Source organism: Lycorma delicatula, chromosome 6 (assembly GCF_047948215.1).
Source record: "Lycorma delicatula isolate Av1 chromosome 6, ASM4794821v1, whole genome shotgun sequence".
Classification (NCBI taxonomy): domain Eukaryota; kingdom Metazoa; phylum Arthropoda; class Insecta; order Hemiptera; family Fulgoridae; genus Lycorma; species Lycorma delicatula.
In genome coordinates this window covers 84,301,509-84,323,006 of record NC_134460.1, presented here as the reverse complement: position 1 = coordinate 84,323,006, position 21,498 = coordinate 84,301,509, and the positions used below count along the sequence as shown (strand labels likewise).

Genomic DNA, 21,498 nt, shown 5'->3' with positions numbered 1-21,498 from the left:
AATTATTATGAATGATCACACTTAATATTCCAACAGCATCAGAGTACAGTTTATAAAAATATAAATTAGCCAACATTAAGTATGTAAGAGTAACATCAAAAACAAAAACATACATTAAAATATAATAATATAAGCAAAAAAATATAATTGCATATAAATACATGTGGCAATCTAATGCTTTTATTGTTAGACTAAACAATTCATAAGCACGAATTTCATTATTTATAACAAAAATAACACAATCGCTAACCAGTCACTATTTAAAAAATTCTTAAACAACTTTTGCAGAGATTTAAAAAACAAACTGCTTACTAAACATAGCAAACTCTTAATAAAACCACTTTATATTTAGTTTATCTTTCACAACCAATCAATTGATAACAATAAAGTAATAACTTTGTTGTAATAATTTAATGAAAAAATACTACATTGAGAAGTAGAAATCAAATAATAAATAGTAATGAGATTATTTTTTAAATTTGTATTTTGTAATATTAAATTTTAGCCTACTATTAAAAACTTAGCTGTGAACAAATAAACATTTCAGTACACCATTAAATGTATAAACACAAGATTGCACATCCACCATTTATTACTTTCAAACTACTTAAACATTTACAAAAACTTCTGCTACGCTATTACGTCTTTATTCTATTAAATTGACCACAAAAATCAAATAAATAAAACATATCAGTTCTAAGCTTTAACATCCTATTTGCCTTCGCATTATTAACTTACATACAAGCCACAATAAAATCATACAAATCAATACAAAAAAAGTCAAATTTAATAAATAATAAAAGGGATAAATAATATGCGAAAACGCTATCAAGAATGATTTTTATATTTGATAAGTCTAAAATTAGTATGGGAATGTCTACAGAGATCGGTCGTGTAATAAAATGTTACGTAATAACAGAATTAATAGTCGTAGAAGATAGTAAAACTTGTTACTATAACATGAGAGTAATAAGTGTTTTTGAAATAAAACTACGCAAACATTTATATAACTGGACATTGACAAAATCGTATAATCAAACTAAGTACTACCGAACAAGAGAACTTGCAGGTTTCGAAACTCAGGCTATATTGAATGCAATACTATAGTAAAGTAATAATAAAAAAAAATTTACAATAAATGTAACATATATTTATATGTTATTACCTCCAACTCCGGCATAATTTGTATTTTCCTGCTGAAGGAGGGGTTTTCTCTCCTCTTTATCTTCGTTCGTCGGCATATTAGATGACAACGACACAGACTTCGTTCTTCTTCCACAATGGATCCGAAACCGATCAGGTTAGCCACAATTAACTAAATATTAGTTACAAACAAATTTGAAAAAAAATAGTGATAGAAAGTTATTAAAAGATTTTTAATAACAATTCTTAAATAATGGAAATATTATTAGAGCTTTATTGTTGTTTATGCATTTGAGACCACTCTTTATATAAAGTAATGATACGTCGTATGCGCTACCATGTTGGTATACTTGTGTGACTTAGTGCAATGGTCAGCTGATTGTCATTGTTGTGAGTTTTATTAATTTAAATTATTGACAATATTTGTGTGTATAAACAATTTATGTAATTGTGCGTTGTGGTTGTTTTTAATTTATTTAAAAGTCGGAGTGCCTTTCATGTTAAGGAGATCGTCGTACGTAATTGAAGAGTGTTCTGTATAAAAGCAATGGCGACGTTAGAGGATAAAATTTTAGGAGAGAAAAAACATTATTATTGTAGCAGCAGTAGTAGTAGTAGTGGTGGTGAAGAATCTGATGATGAATTGGAAAATGCAAGTGAAGGAGCTTCATCATGTTGTAAATCTGATGGTAGTTCAACGTCATTTGTTAATGGATCTGAGTGGAATGGGGTTTCTTCAAACACTGGTCCAAAAGGTGTTATAAAAGATTGGCAAAGATTTAAACAGTTAGAAAGTAAAAAAAGATCCGAACAAGAAAAAGGACGTCTTAGTTTAATAAAGAAATGTTCATTAACTTGTAGAACGGCTAAAGAAGAAGAGGAAGAAGAAATAGGTGAACTGGAAAAAGAATTTGATGAGATGTTTACGGATAAATTTTTAGAACAGTATCGCAAGCAGAGAATGAATGAGATGCTGTCTAATAAGCTGCCAGTTTTTGGGAAATTGATTCATCTCAGAAATGGTGATGAATTTTTAGAAGCTCTGGATAATGAAAACAAATCTGTTGCAGTTGTTGTACACGTTTATGAAGACAACATATCAGGTTGTAAAATGATGAATAAGTGTTTGGCAGAATTAAGTACTGAATATCCTAATGTTAAATTTTGTAAACTTGTCAGTTCAACTGCAGGAATGAGTAGTCATTTCAAGTCAGATGGTGTCCCAGCTCTGTTGATTTACAAAGGGGGGCAAATGGTTGGTAATTTTATCAGAGTTACTGATGAATTGGGGGATGAATTTTTTGCTGGTGATGTTGAAAATTACCTCATTGAACATGGTATGATAAATGATAAATCATGTGTACCAAAAATAATTTCACAATCTGAACAAAGCAGTGACAGTGATGGTTTAGATTAATTATTCAAAATTTCTCTTAAACTTCAAAATTATTGTTTGCATTTCATCAGTGAAGTTTTACTAAATGATTTTGATTCAGTGACAGTGCAGAAGATTTGTTGATCTTAATTTTTTTAGTTTGGATATTACTATTTGCAGTTTGATGTTTTTACATTTTAAGGAGATAATTCTTGTATGTTACATTATCTTTTGTAAATATTTTTTTATATATTTATAACTTTCTGAATTCCATTTTATACGTCCAAGTGTATGTATGACATGAACACTCAATTTAGAAAAGTGATTGTAAAAAACCTATTGTGCTGTTCAACGTTAGAGCGTATAATACACATACTTGTAGCAGTGAATTAAACTAGATACATCATTATATTTTCATGTAGAACAAAATGACGCGACCCACTTTAACAGACTTATTGTGAAAAACTTATATATTGTAATAAAGCATTTAGTTGCAAAAATATACATTACCCACTATTATCAGATAGTGATAGAAAAATTTGTGCCAAATTAAATTTTACCCTGTCTGTTTTTTTACAATAGGACAGCCCTTAGACTTAATTTATTGGATGACTCCTTTATATTGTATTTTACTATTACAAGCACTCTGTATTTGTAAATTTTAAAAAGGGAATCCCTTACTGTGTTTTGTAATTTATTTAATTTCAAGAATAATTGTTATTACTTGTAAACTGTTGTGTAATTTATTTTTTGTCAGATGAATTAAATTTATGTTTATCAAAGCCAGTTGACATATTTATTAAGTTTAGAACAGTGTGCATATTTGTTGTAAAAGTTTAATAATGTAGCAATTGTGTAGTGGCCATTCTTCTGCGTATAGCAAATAATTTGCAATGTTACGTTCTAAATGTCCAAAAAATAAATAAATAATATAAATTTAAATTCTATAGGTGTATTTAAATTATTATCTTCTCATGTTACATGCAGTTTTTAGCTTGCTGTTAAAATTTAATCATTTTTTATTCAAATTATTGAAATAATGTGACAAGATGCACATAAACAAATTAAATTCTCAAAAGATGTATAAATTAATTATTGCAGTTTGTTCCATCAGGCAAATTACAATAATTATAAAATATTAATAAACTCATTTTATTTTCTTGGTACATTTGAAATTTATATATTTATTACTAATTCAGTTCGTTTTAAAATGTTTTTGCAGCAGTTTTGGTTTATAACATTTTAGATTACCTACCATGTTCTATTAAGAAAAAGGAAACGCCCAATGTATAGTAATTATTAATTTTAATTTGCAAGAGAGAATGATCCGTTGTAAAATGCTACTATCAATCATTCAGTAATCGTATTTTCGATCGATATAGACCTACAATCAAGGATTCACTCATAAATTTTGCAGTACCAGAACATTTGATTTTGTATTTTAGCAGATCGCAAGAATATACTTCACAACCACAAGCGGCTGGCTACATGACAAAGTTATGAAAGATGCACATTCATTTCAATGTTTACATTGATGGAGAAGCAAAACTTACTTATCTTTACATGTTAAATTTTTAACTTTTTTTCATGAATTATATCTTAAGTGGTTTGTCTACAGATATACAAAAGCAAGGACCATTTTCATGCAGGCTGATTTTATAATTCAGATTATATTTTTATGTTAACTAAAAAAAAAAAAAAATCAGAATAATAAATCACATAAGATCAATATTATTAAAAAAAGGATAATAGTAAATACTTCTTAAAAAAACTGATAATTTTTAATAAGTATTTTTATAACCTTTAATTTTTTCAATTTTGAATTTCTTTCATAGTTCAGTGTAATCTTAAAATAAACATTACCTAGTAGCACTACATTAATAAAAGAGACCATTTCTTGAAGTCTTTTTTATCTATTTTTATAGGCAGGCGTCGACTGGTGCCGGACATCATTCTAGTACTGCTTTTTGGAAAAGTAAAATATTGTACTTTCAGATAAATTTTTTTAAAAATATTAGGCATAGGCCTAATTATTTTCCATAGTTTACTAATATTGATTTTATGCTATTTATTATGCTATTTTTTTTTTTTTTTTTGGCAGTTTATTAATTTTAAATGAGATTATTCTAGCTTAAAATCTGTAAATAGAACAATGTATTAAAATTTTCTGCTAGTAGAAACATTTCTAATAGTTATTTTTGAACTTCTTTGTTAATAAAGGTTCTATAAAAGAATAATTTCTGTTGAATGATGTCAATGTAACAATACTGTTAAAGGCATAAGCTGTTATTTAGTAAATACATTAAAAGGAATTTTAAGTAATTACTGGTAATACACAGCACTCTCAAATTTTTCATGTTTTTACTCTTCTGTTAATTCACATTATGGTTTTTTATACTGACCAAATATTTTTAATTTCTGGTCACTACTGAACAGAATAAATAATAGATTACTTATGTAATAGCCAAGTTTGATTTAAGTCAGTTGAAGCCTCTTGTAATAAACAGGTTCCCTATAAATTGCCAAAGTTAAACAACACTGTGTGAATTTTTATCAGTTAATGCAGTTAATAAGTATTAGTAATATCTACTGCTAGTGGATGTTAGCAATTGAATTTTTTTTTTGAAATTATATATAATTTTATAAATTTTTTTTTAAATTATTTATTTTACCAGTAGTACTCATTTTGTCTACTACCTCTGTTAAGTTTATAATATATTTACAAAAAAATAAAATATATGTGAAGCTAATATATGCTTCTTAATCATTGTACATTGTCAACATACATTGTAATTTATATAGTGCAATTATGTAATGTAATTTGTCAATTTTAATCTGTTTGTATATTTGACATGTCATATTTTATAAAATAATATTCACTTAAAGATTATCATTGAAAAAATAATTATATTATAGTTAGGTTAGTACTTGAGATTGTATTGGAATATGTTGTAGCTGGATGTTGTTGAAATCCAGTTATAGTATTTCCATTGGCATTTTCTGAATGCTAATGAAAATAAATGGCTTTATTAAATTTATTTATAAAGGCTTAAATTTATAAAATAATATATAACTTTTTATGTTTCTGTTTGTATATATTATGAGTATGGTGTTCTATGAAGTTTTGTTAAGGTACCTTTTATTTACATGCATTTTTATGTGGTAGTGGTTGTTAAACGAATAATAATTTTTTGTTCCTAATTTTTATAAATGAAAACAACATTCTATAAAATTGGATCTTTTTTTTATAAACCAGAACTGTTTTATAAAATTTGAGAAAAGCATGTGCAAAACTTAACTCTTTCAGTTGTTAAGTCTCCTTCAGAATGTTTCCATTGGCTTATTTATTTGGGCCTACTGATTTGGGGTGGTGTCTAAATTAGAAATAATGCAATATAATATGATTCGGCATATATGCACAAATGCATATTTTTATCACACACCACCTTCCAAGCAACACCTTAATGGTATTTATACAAGATTTGTTTTGCATTTATACATATGTATGCAAATACCACTCAGGAAGGGTTAAGTAACCTAAAAAAAGTCTCTTTCGCATGTTGTCAACAAATAATCTATAATTATAAAAAGAATTTATACTATACTGATTTAGAAGCTCACATACTTGTTGGAAGTATTGAATCAAAAGTCATCCAAGGTATTTTTTTGAAAAAGTGGCCTCTAAAAGAAGTGATTCATTAACAAAAGAAGTAAATCAAAAACCTCTTCACGTAATAATGTGTAAGATTACAGATATGTTGTATTAAATGTCAATATAATATTATGTTAAGCTATACTGAATTTTGTTTGCATTGTTATTCTCCTTTTTATAATTATCTGAGTGTAATAAGTATAATCTTATATTTAAAAGAAAAAAATACCCAGAATATTTTCTTAATTTAGTTCCGAGTATGGTGGAAGGTGGCCATTTAGCAGTACTGAAAATTTACTTTGGCATATGGCAGATGACTAAACACATACATAGCACAGTGAGCACCAGGATTCCTATAAAGAATTCATTCTCTTAGTCCATCATCTGTCAATAATAACTGCGTGGAGTTCTTACTTATGAAAAATGTATTGTTACATAAAGATAGATTGGTTATTAGCATGTTTCATATTTGAAAAAAAGAATCTGGTATGGTTCCTGTTGTTAAAGTGATTGTTAATGAACAATCACTTTGTACTAAAACACCACCACACATTAATACTAGATAAGCTTAGAATCTAATGAGTTGTTAGAAACTTTCAGTTTTTAAAATACACTTACATAGATGTTATTAAATTGTTTATATATAGAAAGAGAGATATCTAGTCGTAGGAAAACTGAATAAATGTGGATGCATTGCTTACATTAGAGCCTGTTTTGTATCTTGTAAAATGATAATTTGGTTTACTGGCTTTTCTTGCATGTTCTAAACTATATAGGCTGTATTAACAGTATGCATTTATGTGTGTTACTACTCAGTATAGTTTACCCTTTATTTTTGGAATTTCTGTTTTGTTTATAAGGTGGACCAGCAGTATTGTTCATTAATGTAAATATTATAAATATAAAAACAAAATAAATATTATAAAAAAATAATGATAATTATGGAGTCAAGATTGGTTTAATCAAATTTTAGATTTAGTATTTTTTGTGTAAATAATATAATTTCTATAATTTGTTTTTTAGTTGTATTCAATTATTTTAAGATTCTCAATTTACACATGAACTTATGTATTGATTGAACACATTGATTGTGGTTTAGATTTAAGAGTCTGTTGCTTCAAAACGTTTACCTATTAATTTTTTTCCATTTGTCAAATTGGATTATTAAACCTCAGCACTTATGACTTGAGTAATTATAACCAGATTGTAATTTATATTATTTAGTAAAAATATAAGCTTGTAGTTGTGGTTTCTCAATTGTTTTCGATTATTCTGAATATAGTTCATACTGTAGATCATTAATATAAATATGTAATAGTATACTCTTTTATTAAATCGATTTAAACTTTTAATATATACCTAATTTTAAGACTTATTGCAAGATGTTCTTACATAAAAACCATTGCAATTTGGTTTAAAACTGGAGAGTCTTATATAATATATATATTATATGATCTATAAACCATTAGAACACAGCAATTAAATAAGTTGTTTATATTTCATATAATATTAAATCAGTAGTCAAAGTATTAAATTAGATGAATATTAAAAAAAAAATATATATATATATATATACAATATAACATGGCATTATTTATTTATCTTGAATGGTTCTACTTTTCTTATGGGATAAGATGAATTTTTCATTAGTGCCTTAGAAACCTAATATAAAAAAAGTAAAAATTTTAAATAATTTAAATAGATAATAAAACTTAAGTCATTTATATGACTTAATTTTTGCTTTATTAATTGAAGCGTTCTATCAGTACAATGATCTCAGTGATTGTCACTGTATAAATATATATTACAGTTTTATTTCTTGATATTTTTTTAAGCTAATTTAGTTGTATTAACCAACCACAAAGTCAGTAAAATTTTAGGATCATCAGTAACAATAATTGGATCCTGGATAGGCAAGACTGCACACTGCATCCTTACAACCTGATTGTCTTCAACCTTTGTAATTTCATGGTGTGATGTTAAAAAATACTAATTTCCAAAGCTATGTTTAATAGACTGGTTCATAAAGGTCAGCAAATCTAAACATTGCTGCATGTTGTTCATACTTATTAGCAGCTGATTTGATTTCAGTCGTTTATTTAAAAATAATGAAATTCTTATTATTTTTAATTTTATTTAAAAATAATAAGCACTCATTATGTGTACATTATAAACTCTATTTATAAATTCATAAAGTGAAAAAGTGATTATATTACTTTAATTCATTAACTTTTTTCCGCAATACCATTTTAATTAAATTATGTGTAAGGTACATTAAAATTCACCAATCATAAAAATGCATTGGAGGTACATTATTCTTTATAAAATATTTTTATAGAATTTTATTATATTTAAGTATTCTTTTTATACTGTTCAGGTTGGTATGCTATAACAATCTATTTTTCTTACTGATGTAAAGAAAAGTAGTAACTGTTTGTTTTTTTTTTTAATTTTATATTTGAAATAGATTTTTCCTCAATAAACTTTTACAAACATTTTCTAGTTGTATAAACAGTTTAATTTAGTTGAGAAATTATTTCAATAATGACTAGATTACAACTGCCAGTTTGTGAGTAATCATACCCTGCTTTTTCCATTTTACATTTCTCTTGTCTTTTAATCTTTGTATGTTTACTGTTATTTTATTTTATATTTAATCTGGTTTCGTTGTAGTAAAATGTGGATGAAAAAGCTCCTATCAAATATATCATCAGTAAAATGCCATGGGTTTAACAGACATTAAGCATAAAAAGACTGAAAATATTAATAATAATACAACTAGAAAATCTAGTAGGTAATGTAATAATTAATTTTCGGTTTTGAAAACCAACTTGTTATTTTTAATCATTGATTAGAAAATGAATACTTAGATAACGCACAAATTGAATTTAGTAGAAATAAGTACTTATATTGGTCCTGGTACGACAGTAAACTACATCTTTTATAACTGATATGGAGGTCCAGCAACACCTGGTATATCTGGTGGAGTAACATCCTTGGAATTATTAAAGTAAGAACAAAAGGCACATATCAGCTTTAATAATAGACTATTTCCTGGAGACAACAAAAAGTTATAAATACTATATACAGTTTCATTTTCATGATGTACTTATTTGTTAGTCGTTAATACCATATACATCGGTAATACTTAATTTAAAAAAAGTAATAAAATTCATTTTAAAAATTGAAGCTGGAGTAAACATTTTAAAAACTTCATAAATATCATGTTAAAGAAATATAACTAATCCAGTCATATAATAGTTTTGGTTAAGTACAAAAATATTAAATTTAACCTATCTGTTATTAAAAGTTATTTAAAGTTATTTTAAAAATCAAAATATATTTGTATTTATGAATGTGTATAGTTTAATTTATAATAATTTTGTTTTTAATTTATTAGTATTCTATGGGAAGGTATATTAGCTTGGTTAATGGTTTTTAGTTTGTTTTTTTTCTGGATAAGATAGATAATTTAACAGAACTGGGACTATTCACTTGTTTGTTATTGTTAGCATGCACAGTTATATGATGGTTTATTACTGAAAGAAATAACTTTGTAACAAAAGCTATGATCTGACTATAATAAGTTTTATTTCTTTTATTCATAAATCATCATGTCATGTATTGCTAGTAAAAAAACTAAACTTCCGATAATACACAGGGTTTATTGGTGAAATCAAAATAAATAAGATGTATTTGTTTGTAAATGTAGAATTTAGAAAAAGCTTGTCAAATAAGTCTTAGACAATCATAAATGATAAGTATTAGACAATCCACCAATAATTATTTACTTTGCCATATATATATATATTTTATTACCCAGTACAGATCTTGTTATAGTAAATAATGTCCACTACTTACAACATGTGAAACAAAACAGAACTAATGGTGATAATGTAATTGAAATCATCAGTTTAGTGCTGTTTAAAGTAAAATGTTAGACAGCTAACTGATATGAAAATCCTCCAAACATAAATGCATGTACAGACCATTAATTTTTTTTTTTTGACCATTAATTAATTTTTTTAATATAACATATTAACATGTTTCAGTCACTTGAGAGGATGTATTAGTTCAGAAATGTAAAAGAAAAATAAACTTATTGTTATGTTTGTCATTTTATGAAATTGATAAATATCTTCAAAAGAAACTCACTTGACAGAATTGTTTTAAACGGTTCTGTGAAACCTTTTTAAAAAAAAAGGTGAATAAATAAATTAAAATTCCTATATTATGGATATTATTTTTATTCATATGGAATGCTATACGTTTGTGTTGTGATCCTTATTAAATAAAGCTGAACGTTCTGATGTGTGATGCAGTTTTACCAAGTAAAACTTGCTGATTGCTGGATAGTAGACATAGTGAATTCATTCATTTTGAATGAAAATAAAATTGATGTGCTAGTGTACAGTTTTCTTACAGATTATAAGTATTTTAAAATAAGTATCGTAAAATAACATTTTTAATACTTATTTATTTAATGGTACAAATTAGCATAAAATTTGTGATTTGCTATAAAATGAACTAGTTTATTGAAAAATATATTGTTATACTTAATGTTCATGTTGTATGCTAGTATTAAATATTAATGTTTTTTATGATGTGTGAAGAGTGAACATATATGTATTAGAGCAAAACGTAAATAAACAAAATTAATTTAAGATACAATTTTATTGTTATAATTACATGATGGTAAATGTTTTATTTTCACTCAAAAAGTAGCTTGTATTTTTATAATGCCTTTACTCAATATCTATTGACGCGAAACCAGTTAATTAAAAAAAAAAAAAAAAAAACTCCATTGAATGAACTGTATACAAATGAGTCAAGAGTATGGAAACCCCCAATTGTAAAACTGTTTCAGATAGATTACTATAACTTTCAGGATAAGGTCAACTACTTTACCTTTTGACAAGAAATAGTTTCAATCCGTCTTTAGGAGTGACCCAGAGGTTGTAACTCGGGTATTTTAAATGGTAACACCCATTGTGTGATACATCATTTTAAAGATCTTTTTAAGGCAGCAAGAAAATATATGTATAAAAATTGAATAAATTTATTTTTAAAAGAATTATTTATTAAGCATAACATTTGCTTATTTACTTACATTTCATTTTAATAAATGTTCAAAATGTCCTCCTTCTGACAGTGTGCTTTTACAACCTTCTGTAGGTTGTAAAAAAATGATACTGCATATATACAGTTTCTCTAATGATATTTTGTGTTGATTCTTGAATTCTATTTTGTAAAACAATGATATCTTGGGGCTTATTATGATAACAAGTGGCCCATAGAAAGCAAAAACTAGTGACAAATCATGGTATCTGAAGACTGAAATGAGGTGGGGCACCATCTCGTTGAAACCAAATGTTTTGGAAGATAGGGCCAACAACATTTTGCAATAATATGATCGAGAACCAAAGCCTTATATGTAACGGTATTTAAATTTTCATCAATAACTATAAGTCCTATAAATAATCATTCACCAACAATGCAGTCCCATACATTTACTGTGACTGGATACTGTATATGCCTCACAATACAAATGTTTAATGTCAGTCCACTACTGACAACTGTTTTACACTAAAAATCATGTTTAATAAATTAGGATCATCACAAATATTGTTCATCATAATTTCACAGAACTAAAGTCTTCAATTGTAGTCATCTTCATTAAGTTCTTCCAGCAAACAAATTTTGAAAAGTTTGAAATTTTTCATTTTTCAATCTCTGAACTTTGGTTAATATTTTGTTCTCATGCTGCTGATCAAGTCAAGGAAAGAAGATTCTCAATAAATTCTTGTATAATCTCTTAACAATGTGTTATTATTTATTGCAGATTTAGGTTCCCTGGTTTTCCCCTATTATTAATGCTCCATATTTCTTCAAATTGTTTGATGGCTTTTGACAGTGCACCTTTTGAAATAAGGTTACAATTATTAATGTTGATTACGACCTAACTCTATCACCAAAGCCTTTCTCATTGAAAGTGGTGACCCTGTTCACTAAGTGATTGTTTAATTTTGATAAGTGATTGTTGCAGTTTAAATGATTGTGCTGCAATCATTTAAATTGATTCATTAAAGTCAGAATTTTTTTGACAATTGAACTGATGTACGACTGGATGATTGTTGCGTTTTATTTAATTGTAATATTAACCTTTCAAACTGTAAACAGCGTTCATAGAAATTCACATTATTAACCAGATGAAAATGGTATTATCAAAAAGTTATCACTGAGAGATTTATTAATATTTTTGTTTTTTTTATTATATTTCATGGTTATCTTTGGTATTTTGAATATCATTGTTTCATTAGTAAGTCACTAATTTGTTTTAGTAAACCATACATTTTTTTTTCTAGAAAATATTAATGAGGCAAAAATTCATTGTTCCTTTCATTTATTTCTTTCAAAATTTATCATTTTTTAAAAAAACCATTCAGCATAAATACTATATATTTACTTACCTGTTGGTATTGTGTTAGGTAATGACAACATTGTTATTTCATTCAAACTGAATACATTATAATTTTTTGTAACTTTTATTAGATATAAACATGGTAAATGAATACAAATTTAATGGTCCTTTATACAGTATTATGAAAATTCCAGTTTTTATTTTAAAATTCTGTTTTTAGTGGAAAATATCTTTCAGCTTTTCAAAGATAAAAGTAGATAACTTTTCAGAAAATAAAAGATAATTATAAAATTAATGTAAGTAAATAAGCATGAATAAATGAAGTACTTAGTAATCTTTAAACGATGATTCAGTTATTTGTTGCAGGACTGTTTAGTTTGAAGTATGGGATGTAAAATCTACTAAACTGTGTCAGTTAAATAGATTACAAAAAATGATGAAGAAACTTAAGAGAAGGCAACCTTACTTATATACCTTATTCTCTTTTTTGGTTGTTATGAAGTGTCACAGTATTTATGATGATTTAGAACTTACCATAAAATATAATTATTGTACATTATATTCCCTGAATATATCATACAAATAATATAGAATATAATAATATCATATGGATATATATTTCCTAACATTGGCAAATGTAAGATAAAGTAAAGGTACTTAAAGAAATGATGTAGATAAGCAAAAATAAAGACTTGAAATTCCTTTGGCAACTGAACTTTACATAACTAATATACTGCAGAATTTCAATGGTACATTGAACTATGTAAATAATATACAATCCTATTGATCCAGTCTTGCTATATGTAATTATATATTAATTTTTAAAAATTATTAAAACTATAAATCTATCTGCAGCAGTAACAAATAAATAGTATCTTATTTTATTTATTTGCTTAGAAGTACCTAACATCCTCCTTTACTCTTAAGTTGTTCAAATGCTAATTTGATATACATTCAACAAGTATACTATAAATTATTTTATATAAGTGATGAAAGCAATGGCATATACAAAAAAATTTCTAATTAAACAAATTAACAGAAATTTAAACCGTAGAGAAAACAGTAGTAAGTGGTAACACTGTTTTTACATACACAGTGATAAGTTATTTGTATCATTTCCATTTAGATACAGTAACCTCTTAATGTAGATCTTAATTATTTTTGCTTTACACTATTCCTGCTAACATAACATGGCATTCATTGGAGGCAGATCCTTTTTCCACATTTTAAGGATCTTGCACACTAGTTGTAAATAGGCCTAAAACCTCAACTACAGGATAATGAATGAATACCTTCATTGCTAATCAGTTGTTCTAGAATAAAAAATATAGGTTAATGCCTAACTACAGGTTTTGTTCAGTTACTTTTATTTAGATTTGAATACTTGTTACAACATATTAAATTAAAAGATCCATAAGCTATGTTTTCCATGCATCAACTTTTCTAATCTGTTTTTATATAGTATTATTTTTTTGAATTTTAATAAAATCTTAACCAAAAATTTAGAGGGATTAATATGATTTTATTTTAAAATTAAAATGATATAATATGAACATTAGGTTTTAGTAAGTTTATACTTGTTTTCATCAGAAAATAAAAGATAATTATAAAATTAATGTAAGTTAATTAGTATAAATAAATGAAGTACTAATAAATAATTTTAAATGGGAAAAATGATTTTAGTGTATTTTTTTTATTCATAAGTTTTAACTAAATATTTTAACTGTTAATACATAATATGCATTTATCTACAGTTAAGGAATTTCATTACATCTAGTTACAAGTAAGTTTTATGACAAATCATTAAAAGTAAAATTTTCAATATCTTTTTAAAATACAGTTTTTGATTTTGATGTGTAATATACAGTTTTAACAGTGTGAATAAATATAAACTTTTTTTTTAATTGTGTTTGCTTACTTTGTATTCCTTTTATTATAAAGTTTGTAAATATAAAATTGTAATGGAATAATTCTTGGCATTTTTCCATCTAGATTAGGGCTAAATATTTCATAAACTATACAATGCAAAAACCAAAATTCATGCCAATTATAAAACAAGGTAAATCTCCGCTGTAGATATATTACATTATTTTAGCCCTTCCACAATAATTTACTTGTAAAAAACAAAGCACAATACAATGAAGCAAAACATGAAATATTATTATAACCAGTTTAAAACATTTAAACTGTTTTGATTAATTACAAGCCTCTTAACAGTTTTCATCTAAAAATTTTTAATGCACCAGCCAATTATTTTAGCTGAAACAGGTCAAACAAAAAAAAATTTCTTAATGAATTTATTTATTTAAAATTTTATACCTTTGCTTTTATAATGTGTAAACAATTTCTTGTGATTTAGTTTTTAAATAATTAAAGATAATATTTCAGTGAATAATTTGATGTGAATGAAACATAATCTGATGTTAATAATCAATTACAACAGATAAAGAAGCAGAGACATGGTGAAATGTTTGTAGACTTCAAGAAAGCATTTGACTCCACAAAGATTGCTTACTAAAAATTATAAGACACTTAAGATTACATCCAAAATTACAACTACATCTTGTAAACACAGTAACACACTTTAAACTAAGAAGTAAAATTCAGAGGCAAACTCTCCGGAACCAATGGAGATCAAAACAGGACTGCACCAAGGCAATGGACTCTCACCGCTACTATTCAACTACTTTCTGGAAATGTTAATGAAGGAGCGGCTAAAAAACTGCCACCCAAAAAAAAATAGGCCAAAAAATTAAAAAAAACTTCTGTGGTTTCACTGACAACTTGGCACTGCCAGAAAACGACATCGATGAAGCTAAAACACAAATATTAAAAATGATATACAAAAAGGTTTTGGTATAGGAATACAAAAAAGTTTTGGTATAGCAATACAAAAAAGTTTTGGTATAGCAATACAAAAAATACACAAAAAACAATAAAGACTGTTAATATAAAAATTATGTAAGTTAAATTTACTTAGCTGCAACAACACCTGTCAAAACATTTATATGAACAGTTTATTGCAGATGAAGAAAAACACATAAATCACATAATATCTGATGGCATAAGTCTCAATTGACTGGAATTTTGGTTAATGAAGATTCACAACCTCTATACAAGCAATTATACAGTAATTTTTTCAGATAAAAGGAAAATTTATCAATTTTACATCATTCTTTGTGTTCAATAATCAATACAAAACTTCATTTAACAATGACGAAATATAATAATACTTTAAACATATAAAAATTGTAAACATCCATTTTCAAAATTCATGGAAGTTTTTCTAAATGATCTTTAGGTGTTTCTTGTTCAAGAGTTATCAGTAATACATATCTGTCTTAAAGAGATTATGAAACCCTTCAATATGTAGACATATCTATTTGCTATTTATTCATGTAATGATTTAGTTCCTGTAAATTTCATATTATTGCGTTGAGATCTTGGTGTTTGTGTGGTAGTGAGTTTCAGTTATTTTAGTCTCCTGTTTCCATCAGAAATTTGCAAAAGTTGATTATGTTTATTACCTTTATAAATGTGTACATGAAAAATGAGATGCATTAAATTAACAGAAATAAAAAAAAATATATGATTGAATACTAAAGGAAGGGTTCATTAACCTTTAAAGGCAGATGCTATTAACAGTACCGCAAGTACTACTATGGAGCCCTCTAACTTAGAACCTCTATAATTAGCTCAGAAAGATTCTCTGAAAGAAAAATTTTCAAGCAGTTGTAGATTTCTTTTAATATTTTATACTGTTGGCATTTAATCATGATTTAATGCTTTTTTCTTTCTTCCTGGACGCGCAACGAACTGTCGTTAACAGCGCCCGGACACAACATACAATCATATGCAATTAAAAATTAAACTGATGTTAAGCATGTCTTCCATATGCTAAAAGCAAAATAATACCACAATAAAAACAATATTAAAAATATAACTTAAAACAAAACATCTGACACACAGCAAAAATGAACGAAACACATTATAATAATAATCAAATATTTGAATAAGATGAACGGCCTTAAGAAATAGTAAGACAATGGATAACATAGTCATATCGTTTCCTAAAATATTTTTGATGTTAGACCCAAACCTAATTTTCCGACGGAATCCCGTCAACAGACACAGTCTACAAGTATTTAATGTACGTCAGTTGGCAGTCGCAACGAACATAGAGGTATCGGTGCGAGTCCATGAGCGCGTCTAGTGTGTCCTATTCGCAAATAGCAAATAATAATTTCCTCTTGTCGGTTACTGTTGGATGAGAGCTCTACGGTTACACATTGCCCTTAACTAAATTAAGTTTATTATTAATGGTAGCATGTCATTCACTTTGCCACTCATCACGAATCATCCTCTTCAGAAAACGGAGAAGATTTTCCGAAACAATGCGATTAGTAAAGGAGACTGCAAATTAGCATAAACTGAGGGATGTCTACCGTCATTAAGCTTAAGGATTATATACTGTACAAGTATAAATAAAGAATTAAAGAAAAAAGAACTCGTATTAAATGTTATCGATAATATAAGTGGAAATAGGGAGTGCTGCAGTTCCACAGTGCCTATAAACGAGCCGTCACTGGGCAAATGATTAGAAAAAATATTATTCATTCAAAAACAATATAATTAACGCTACTTTTCAACTTAATCCCAGGAGACTTCATTTTTTGTTCTTGTGAGCTTTATTATTCCTTTCTGTGAGCGTTATTATTCCAGTAGTAAAGAATTGTTCACCTATGTGTTTGAGTCATCCTTGACTCGCTCATTGATGTCACGTAAAAACAAACAAAAAAATGATATTGCGAGATCGGGACTGTAAATTGGATAAAGCATCACCTCCCGACCAAACTTTTGAATAGCTTTTAAGGGGTGACCATTATCGTACAAAAGAGTTCTTTTGAAAGAGAATCAATACAGTTCTTATTTCAGGTTTCACCTTTTTTTTACCGGTCAAATAGTTCTCACTGTTGATTTTACGTTATTCTTCCAAATAATCGCAACAAATTGGGTCTTTACAGTCCCAAAACACCGTTAGCATCGCTTTACCAGTTGACGCGTAGATTTTAAAATTTTTCTAACGAGCAAACTGAATGTTTCCATTTCGAACTCTGACGTTTGGATTCCAGCTCAAAATGATTATTAGCTATGCAAACAAAAAAAAATTACCTTCCGCTAAATACGGTTGTTTAAGTTCCTCGAACAAGATTTACAGTAATTCAGTTTATGGATAATTAAATGGTCAGTTCCGATACTCTCACTACAAATTTCAGCCATTTGCAGAGCTTCAGTCGAAACTTCCAATTTTGGTATACACTTTTATGGTAATACTTTTTACTATACTATTTTAACATACGCGAGTGAAGTCTGGCCGGTTTTAACCTTCAGAAAATAGAAATCTTATTACAGCATGCTACTGTTCTTCCGCGGTAGATGCCTCAAGAGAACCCACGGGCTTGGTCTAGTGGTGAACGCGTCTTCGCAAATAAGCTGATTTCGAAGTCGAGAGTTCCAACGTTCAAATCCTAGTAAGGCTTTTATATGGATTTGAATACTAAATCGTGGATACCGGTGTTCTTTGGTGGTTGGAGCTCAATTAACCACACATTTCAGAAGTGGTCGACCTGAGGTTATACAAGACTACACTTCACTTACACTCATATATATCATCCTCATTCATCCTCTGAAGTAATACATGACGGTGATTCCCGGAGGCTAAACAGGAAAAAAGATACTTCAAGCGGAGCCGACATTTCCAAAAAACAGAGGTTATAATAATGAAAATTCTTTTCGAATAGCTGTTACTTTCAGGAGTGCCAGCTTGAACATCAATCCGATAATTTATTCTATTAAATAGTTTTTCCGCTGTTGTCATTTGCCTTTTAATTAGAGAACGATGCTCTTGTAGCATATCATTTTATTAAGTGTTACGCTACGATTAATAGTGCGTATTAACTACAGTAGTTAATCAAGTCATGTTATTAAAAAATGTTTTTAGCATATTTGTCTTGTTTATAGAAAAAGTCTTGTTATCTACAAGTAATCGCGAAAGATCAAAGATGTTACAAACATTTGCTAATAATAATGTTAGAGTTTATCTCAAAACATTTCTATTAACCTTAGCGCTCGTCACGTTCATTCATCCTCTAGCTGTCCTTAAATGCCGTCATTTTCGTGAAAGTTATTTACCCGTATTGTTTATGCAGATATATTTTTTAATTAAATTGTAATAGAATCTGTGAATGTTAAAAACACCAAATCTAATAAAACGAAATGGAACGAAGGTTACATAGTAAAATTAATAGAATTGTTTATAGAAAACCCGTATCTGTTCGGAATATAAAGTCTGGAATAAAAAGCAAAACGCATGAATGAAATCAGTAGGAGATGGGAACAAATAACACTAAAGTTGAAAAGAAGATGTGATGTCTGATAGGTAAATTTCAAAGAGAAGCTAAAAAACTAATGAATAGACCTGGTACAGAAGATTTAAAATAAAGTGGTTTGGGTATAACATACTATTATTTATCAATGATAAAAATCCTCAACGCCATTCTCGGAAAACTGGTGCAACGGATGAAAATTAGCAAGATATTAATCAGATGAAAAATATGAAAATTTTAATTCCCACTGCAGTAATTACTATGTTTTTTTAAAAATATTATTTCGTTATTTTCGGTCTAGTCATTTTCATTAACAACTCAAAATCTGAACTAGCAATCTTTTAAAAGTTTTTATAACTAACACAGCGAATTTCTATTGTTAAAGAGTCAGTATTATATTTTGCCAGGTCAATCGTCAAATCACGGTAACCTTTGCGGTCTTGGAAGTGAAGGCTGCGCCCATTATTTTCGTTTACGTCTCCATTTACATAATATTACATACATTATGTTATCTAACGTAAGTATTGTAAATCTACCTTAAGAAGTAAAAATTTAATTTATTTAATGTCGCTCTTTTCAATTTGTTGAATTTAGTTATTTAATATAGGAACAATCTCAGTATGGATTTGGTGAATGATAATTACAGTTTTGATAACTAATTGTAAGTTTAAGATTTCAGTGAACTGGAATTCGGAACTACGATAAGAAACGAATTAATAAGTAAATGGAGCGTTTTCAAGGATCATAGCAGTAAAACAATAATGTGAAAAATATGGTAATTTGTAATAAGAACAAAGAACATTTTGTTTACAATAAAGAAACAAACAGAAAACATGACCTGTTTCTGATGACTCTTACAAGATAATTACAACAAAAAAAATGTAAATAATAATTCTTGAGCAAGATTATTATTTATTAAAAATTATTCAAATAAAACTGCAGCCGAGCAAATTAGCTGAATCAGATTGTTTATATTATGGAAGTTACATGAATTCAGAGAATAATTTTCATTATAATTATAAATACTATAGGTAAAACTTAATAGTATACGAAAATAAAAGTTGCTGGATTAACCACAGAACCTCACTTATTGAATACAAATTTTATTATTCTTATTTTCTGCCTTTAAAAAATGGTATTAATAGAATTGTTTTAATTAAAACAATTCTATTTATTGTATATCTTTTAATTTTTTTTTTAATAACATTTTTTGATTATATTCAGAATTGGAAATAAGTATAATTATTAAAATTAACAATACAAAATGAAAATTTACTGAAGCAAAGGGGATTTATTATAAACTGACAGCCTACAGAAAATGTTTAGCGTCACACTACCTCTGTTTGTCTGATGTATCTGTATTTTTATTTATATTTGAATTAAATGCGATCTGATAATAATGTAGACAAAATAATAATTAAAAGAAAGTTAAATGTAAAATATCAGCTGTATAATAAACAATTTACACGAGGTGTGTGAGAAAAGAAATGATATTGGTAACACTGCGAGTGATCTGGCAACGCTGTGTCTACCGGTCTGTACTAGACCGGTTTGTTTATTCCTTCCACATGCTCAGTAAGAGTTTCAGCTGTGTTCAGCCAACACATTATTTTTGACAGCGCCGTCAGTGAAGTTGTGTTTTTGTTATGTGTTACAAAAATGGAGCATCGGAATTTAGAGCAACGTTGTGCAATCAAGTTTTTTGTTAAACTTGGGGAATCCGCGAGTATGACCTTTGAAAAGTTGAAACAGGCCTATGGGGAACATTGCTTATCAAGAGCACAAGTTTTCCGCTGGCACAATCATTTTTGGAAGGTCGAGAACACGTTGAAGATCAACCTCGCTCAGGGAGACCTTCAACTTCAAAATCTGACGAAAACGTTGAGCGTGTGAGAGTTCTTGTGAGATCAGAGCGTCGTTTAACAATAAGGATGATGAGTGAATAGTTAAGTTTAAACACTTTCACCGTACATCAAATTTTGACAGACGATTTGGACATGCGAGAGATTTGTACAAAATTGGTGCCGAAAAACCTTACAACGGAACAGAAGGACAATCGAAGAAACGTGTGCGTTGATCTTCTTGAGAGGATTGACAATGACCAAGAATAATTCAATCGTGTGATCACAGCTGATGAATCCTGGATATTTGAGTACGATCCTGAAACAAAGCGGCAAAGCGAAGAGTGGCACACCTCGTGTTCTCCTCGACCGAAAAAATGTCGAATGAGCAAATCAAAGATCAAAATCATGCTGATTTGCTTTTTTGGCAGTAGGGATATCGTGCATAAAGAATTTGTTCCTCCAGGACAAACTGTCTACCAAGTGTTTTACAAAGGTGTCCTTGACAGGGTTAGGAAAAGAGTGATTCGCGTGAGACCAGACATTGCAGACAAGTGAATGATTCATCATGACAATGCCCCGTGTCACTCGGACAAATCCATCAGGAAATTTTGACCTCAAAACGAATTCCTACGGTTTCTCAATCCCCCCTATTCACCTGATTTTAGTCCTTGTGACTT

General features: G+C 27.8%; 2 protein-coding genes across 2 annotated transcripts in view; one reads left to right on the top strand and one right to left on the bottom strand.

Annotated features, from left to right (window-relative positions):
- LOC142325982 (type 1 phosphatidylinositol 4,5-bisphosphate 4-phosphatase) overlaps window positions 1-1,292 on the bottom strand; it is a 104,423-nt gene extending 103,131 nt beyond the window's left edge. The window contains exon 1 of the mRNA XM_075368002.1: window positions 1,166-1,292. Coding sequence (XP_075224117.1) covers window positions 1,166-1,241 — 76 coding nt within the window. The 5' untranslated portion in view covers window positions 1,242-1,292. The remainder of the gene's footprint in view (window positions 1-1,165) is intronic.
- A 210-nt stretch (window positions 1,293-1,502) lies between these two features.
- On the top strand, window positions 1,503-4,526 carry LOC142325981 (phosducin-like protein 1). The gene has a single exon (XM_075367999.1). It carries the CDS (start codon window positions 1,691-1,693, stop codon window positions 2,558-2,560), a length of 870 nt encoding a protein of 289 aa, XP_075224114.1. The 5' UTR covers window positions 1,503-1,690; the 3' UTR covers window positions 2,561-4,526.
- Window positions 4,527-21,498: the final 16,972 nt, after the last annotated feature.

Bases quoted from the DNA above. Each gene is read 5' to 3' on its own strand.
- LOC142325981 (XM_075367999.1), top strand. From the start codon at position 1,691: ATGGCGACGTTAGAGGATAAAATTTTAGGAGAGAAAAAACATTATTAT.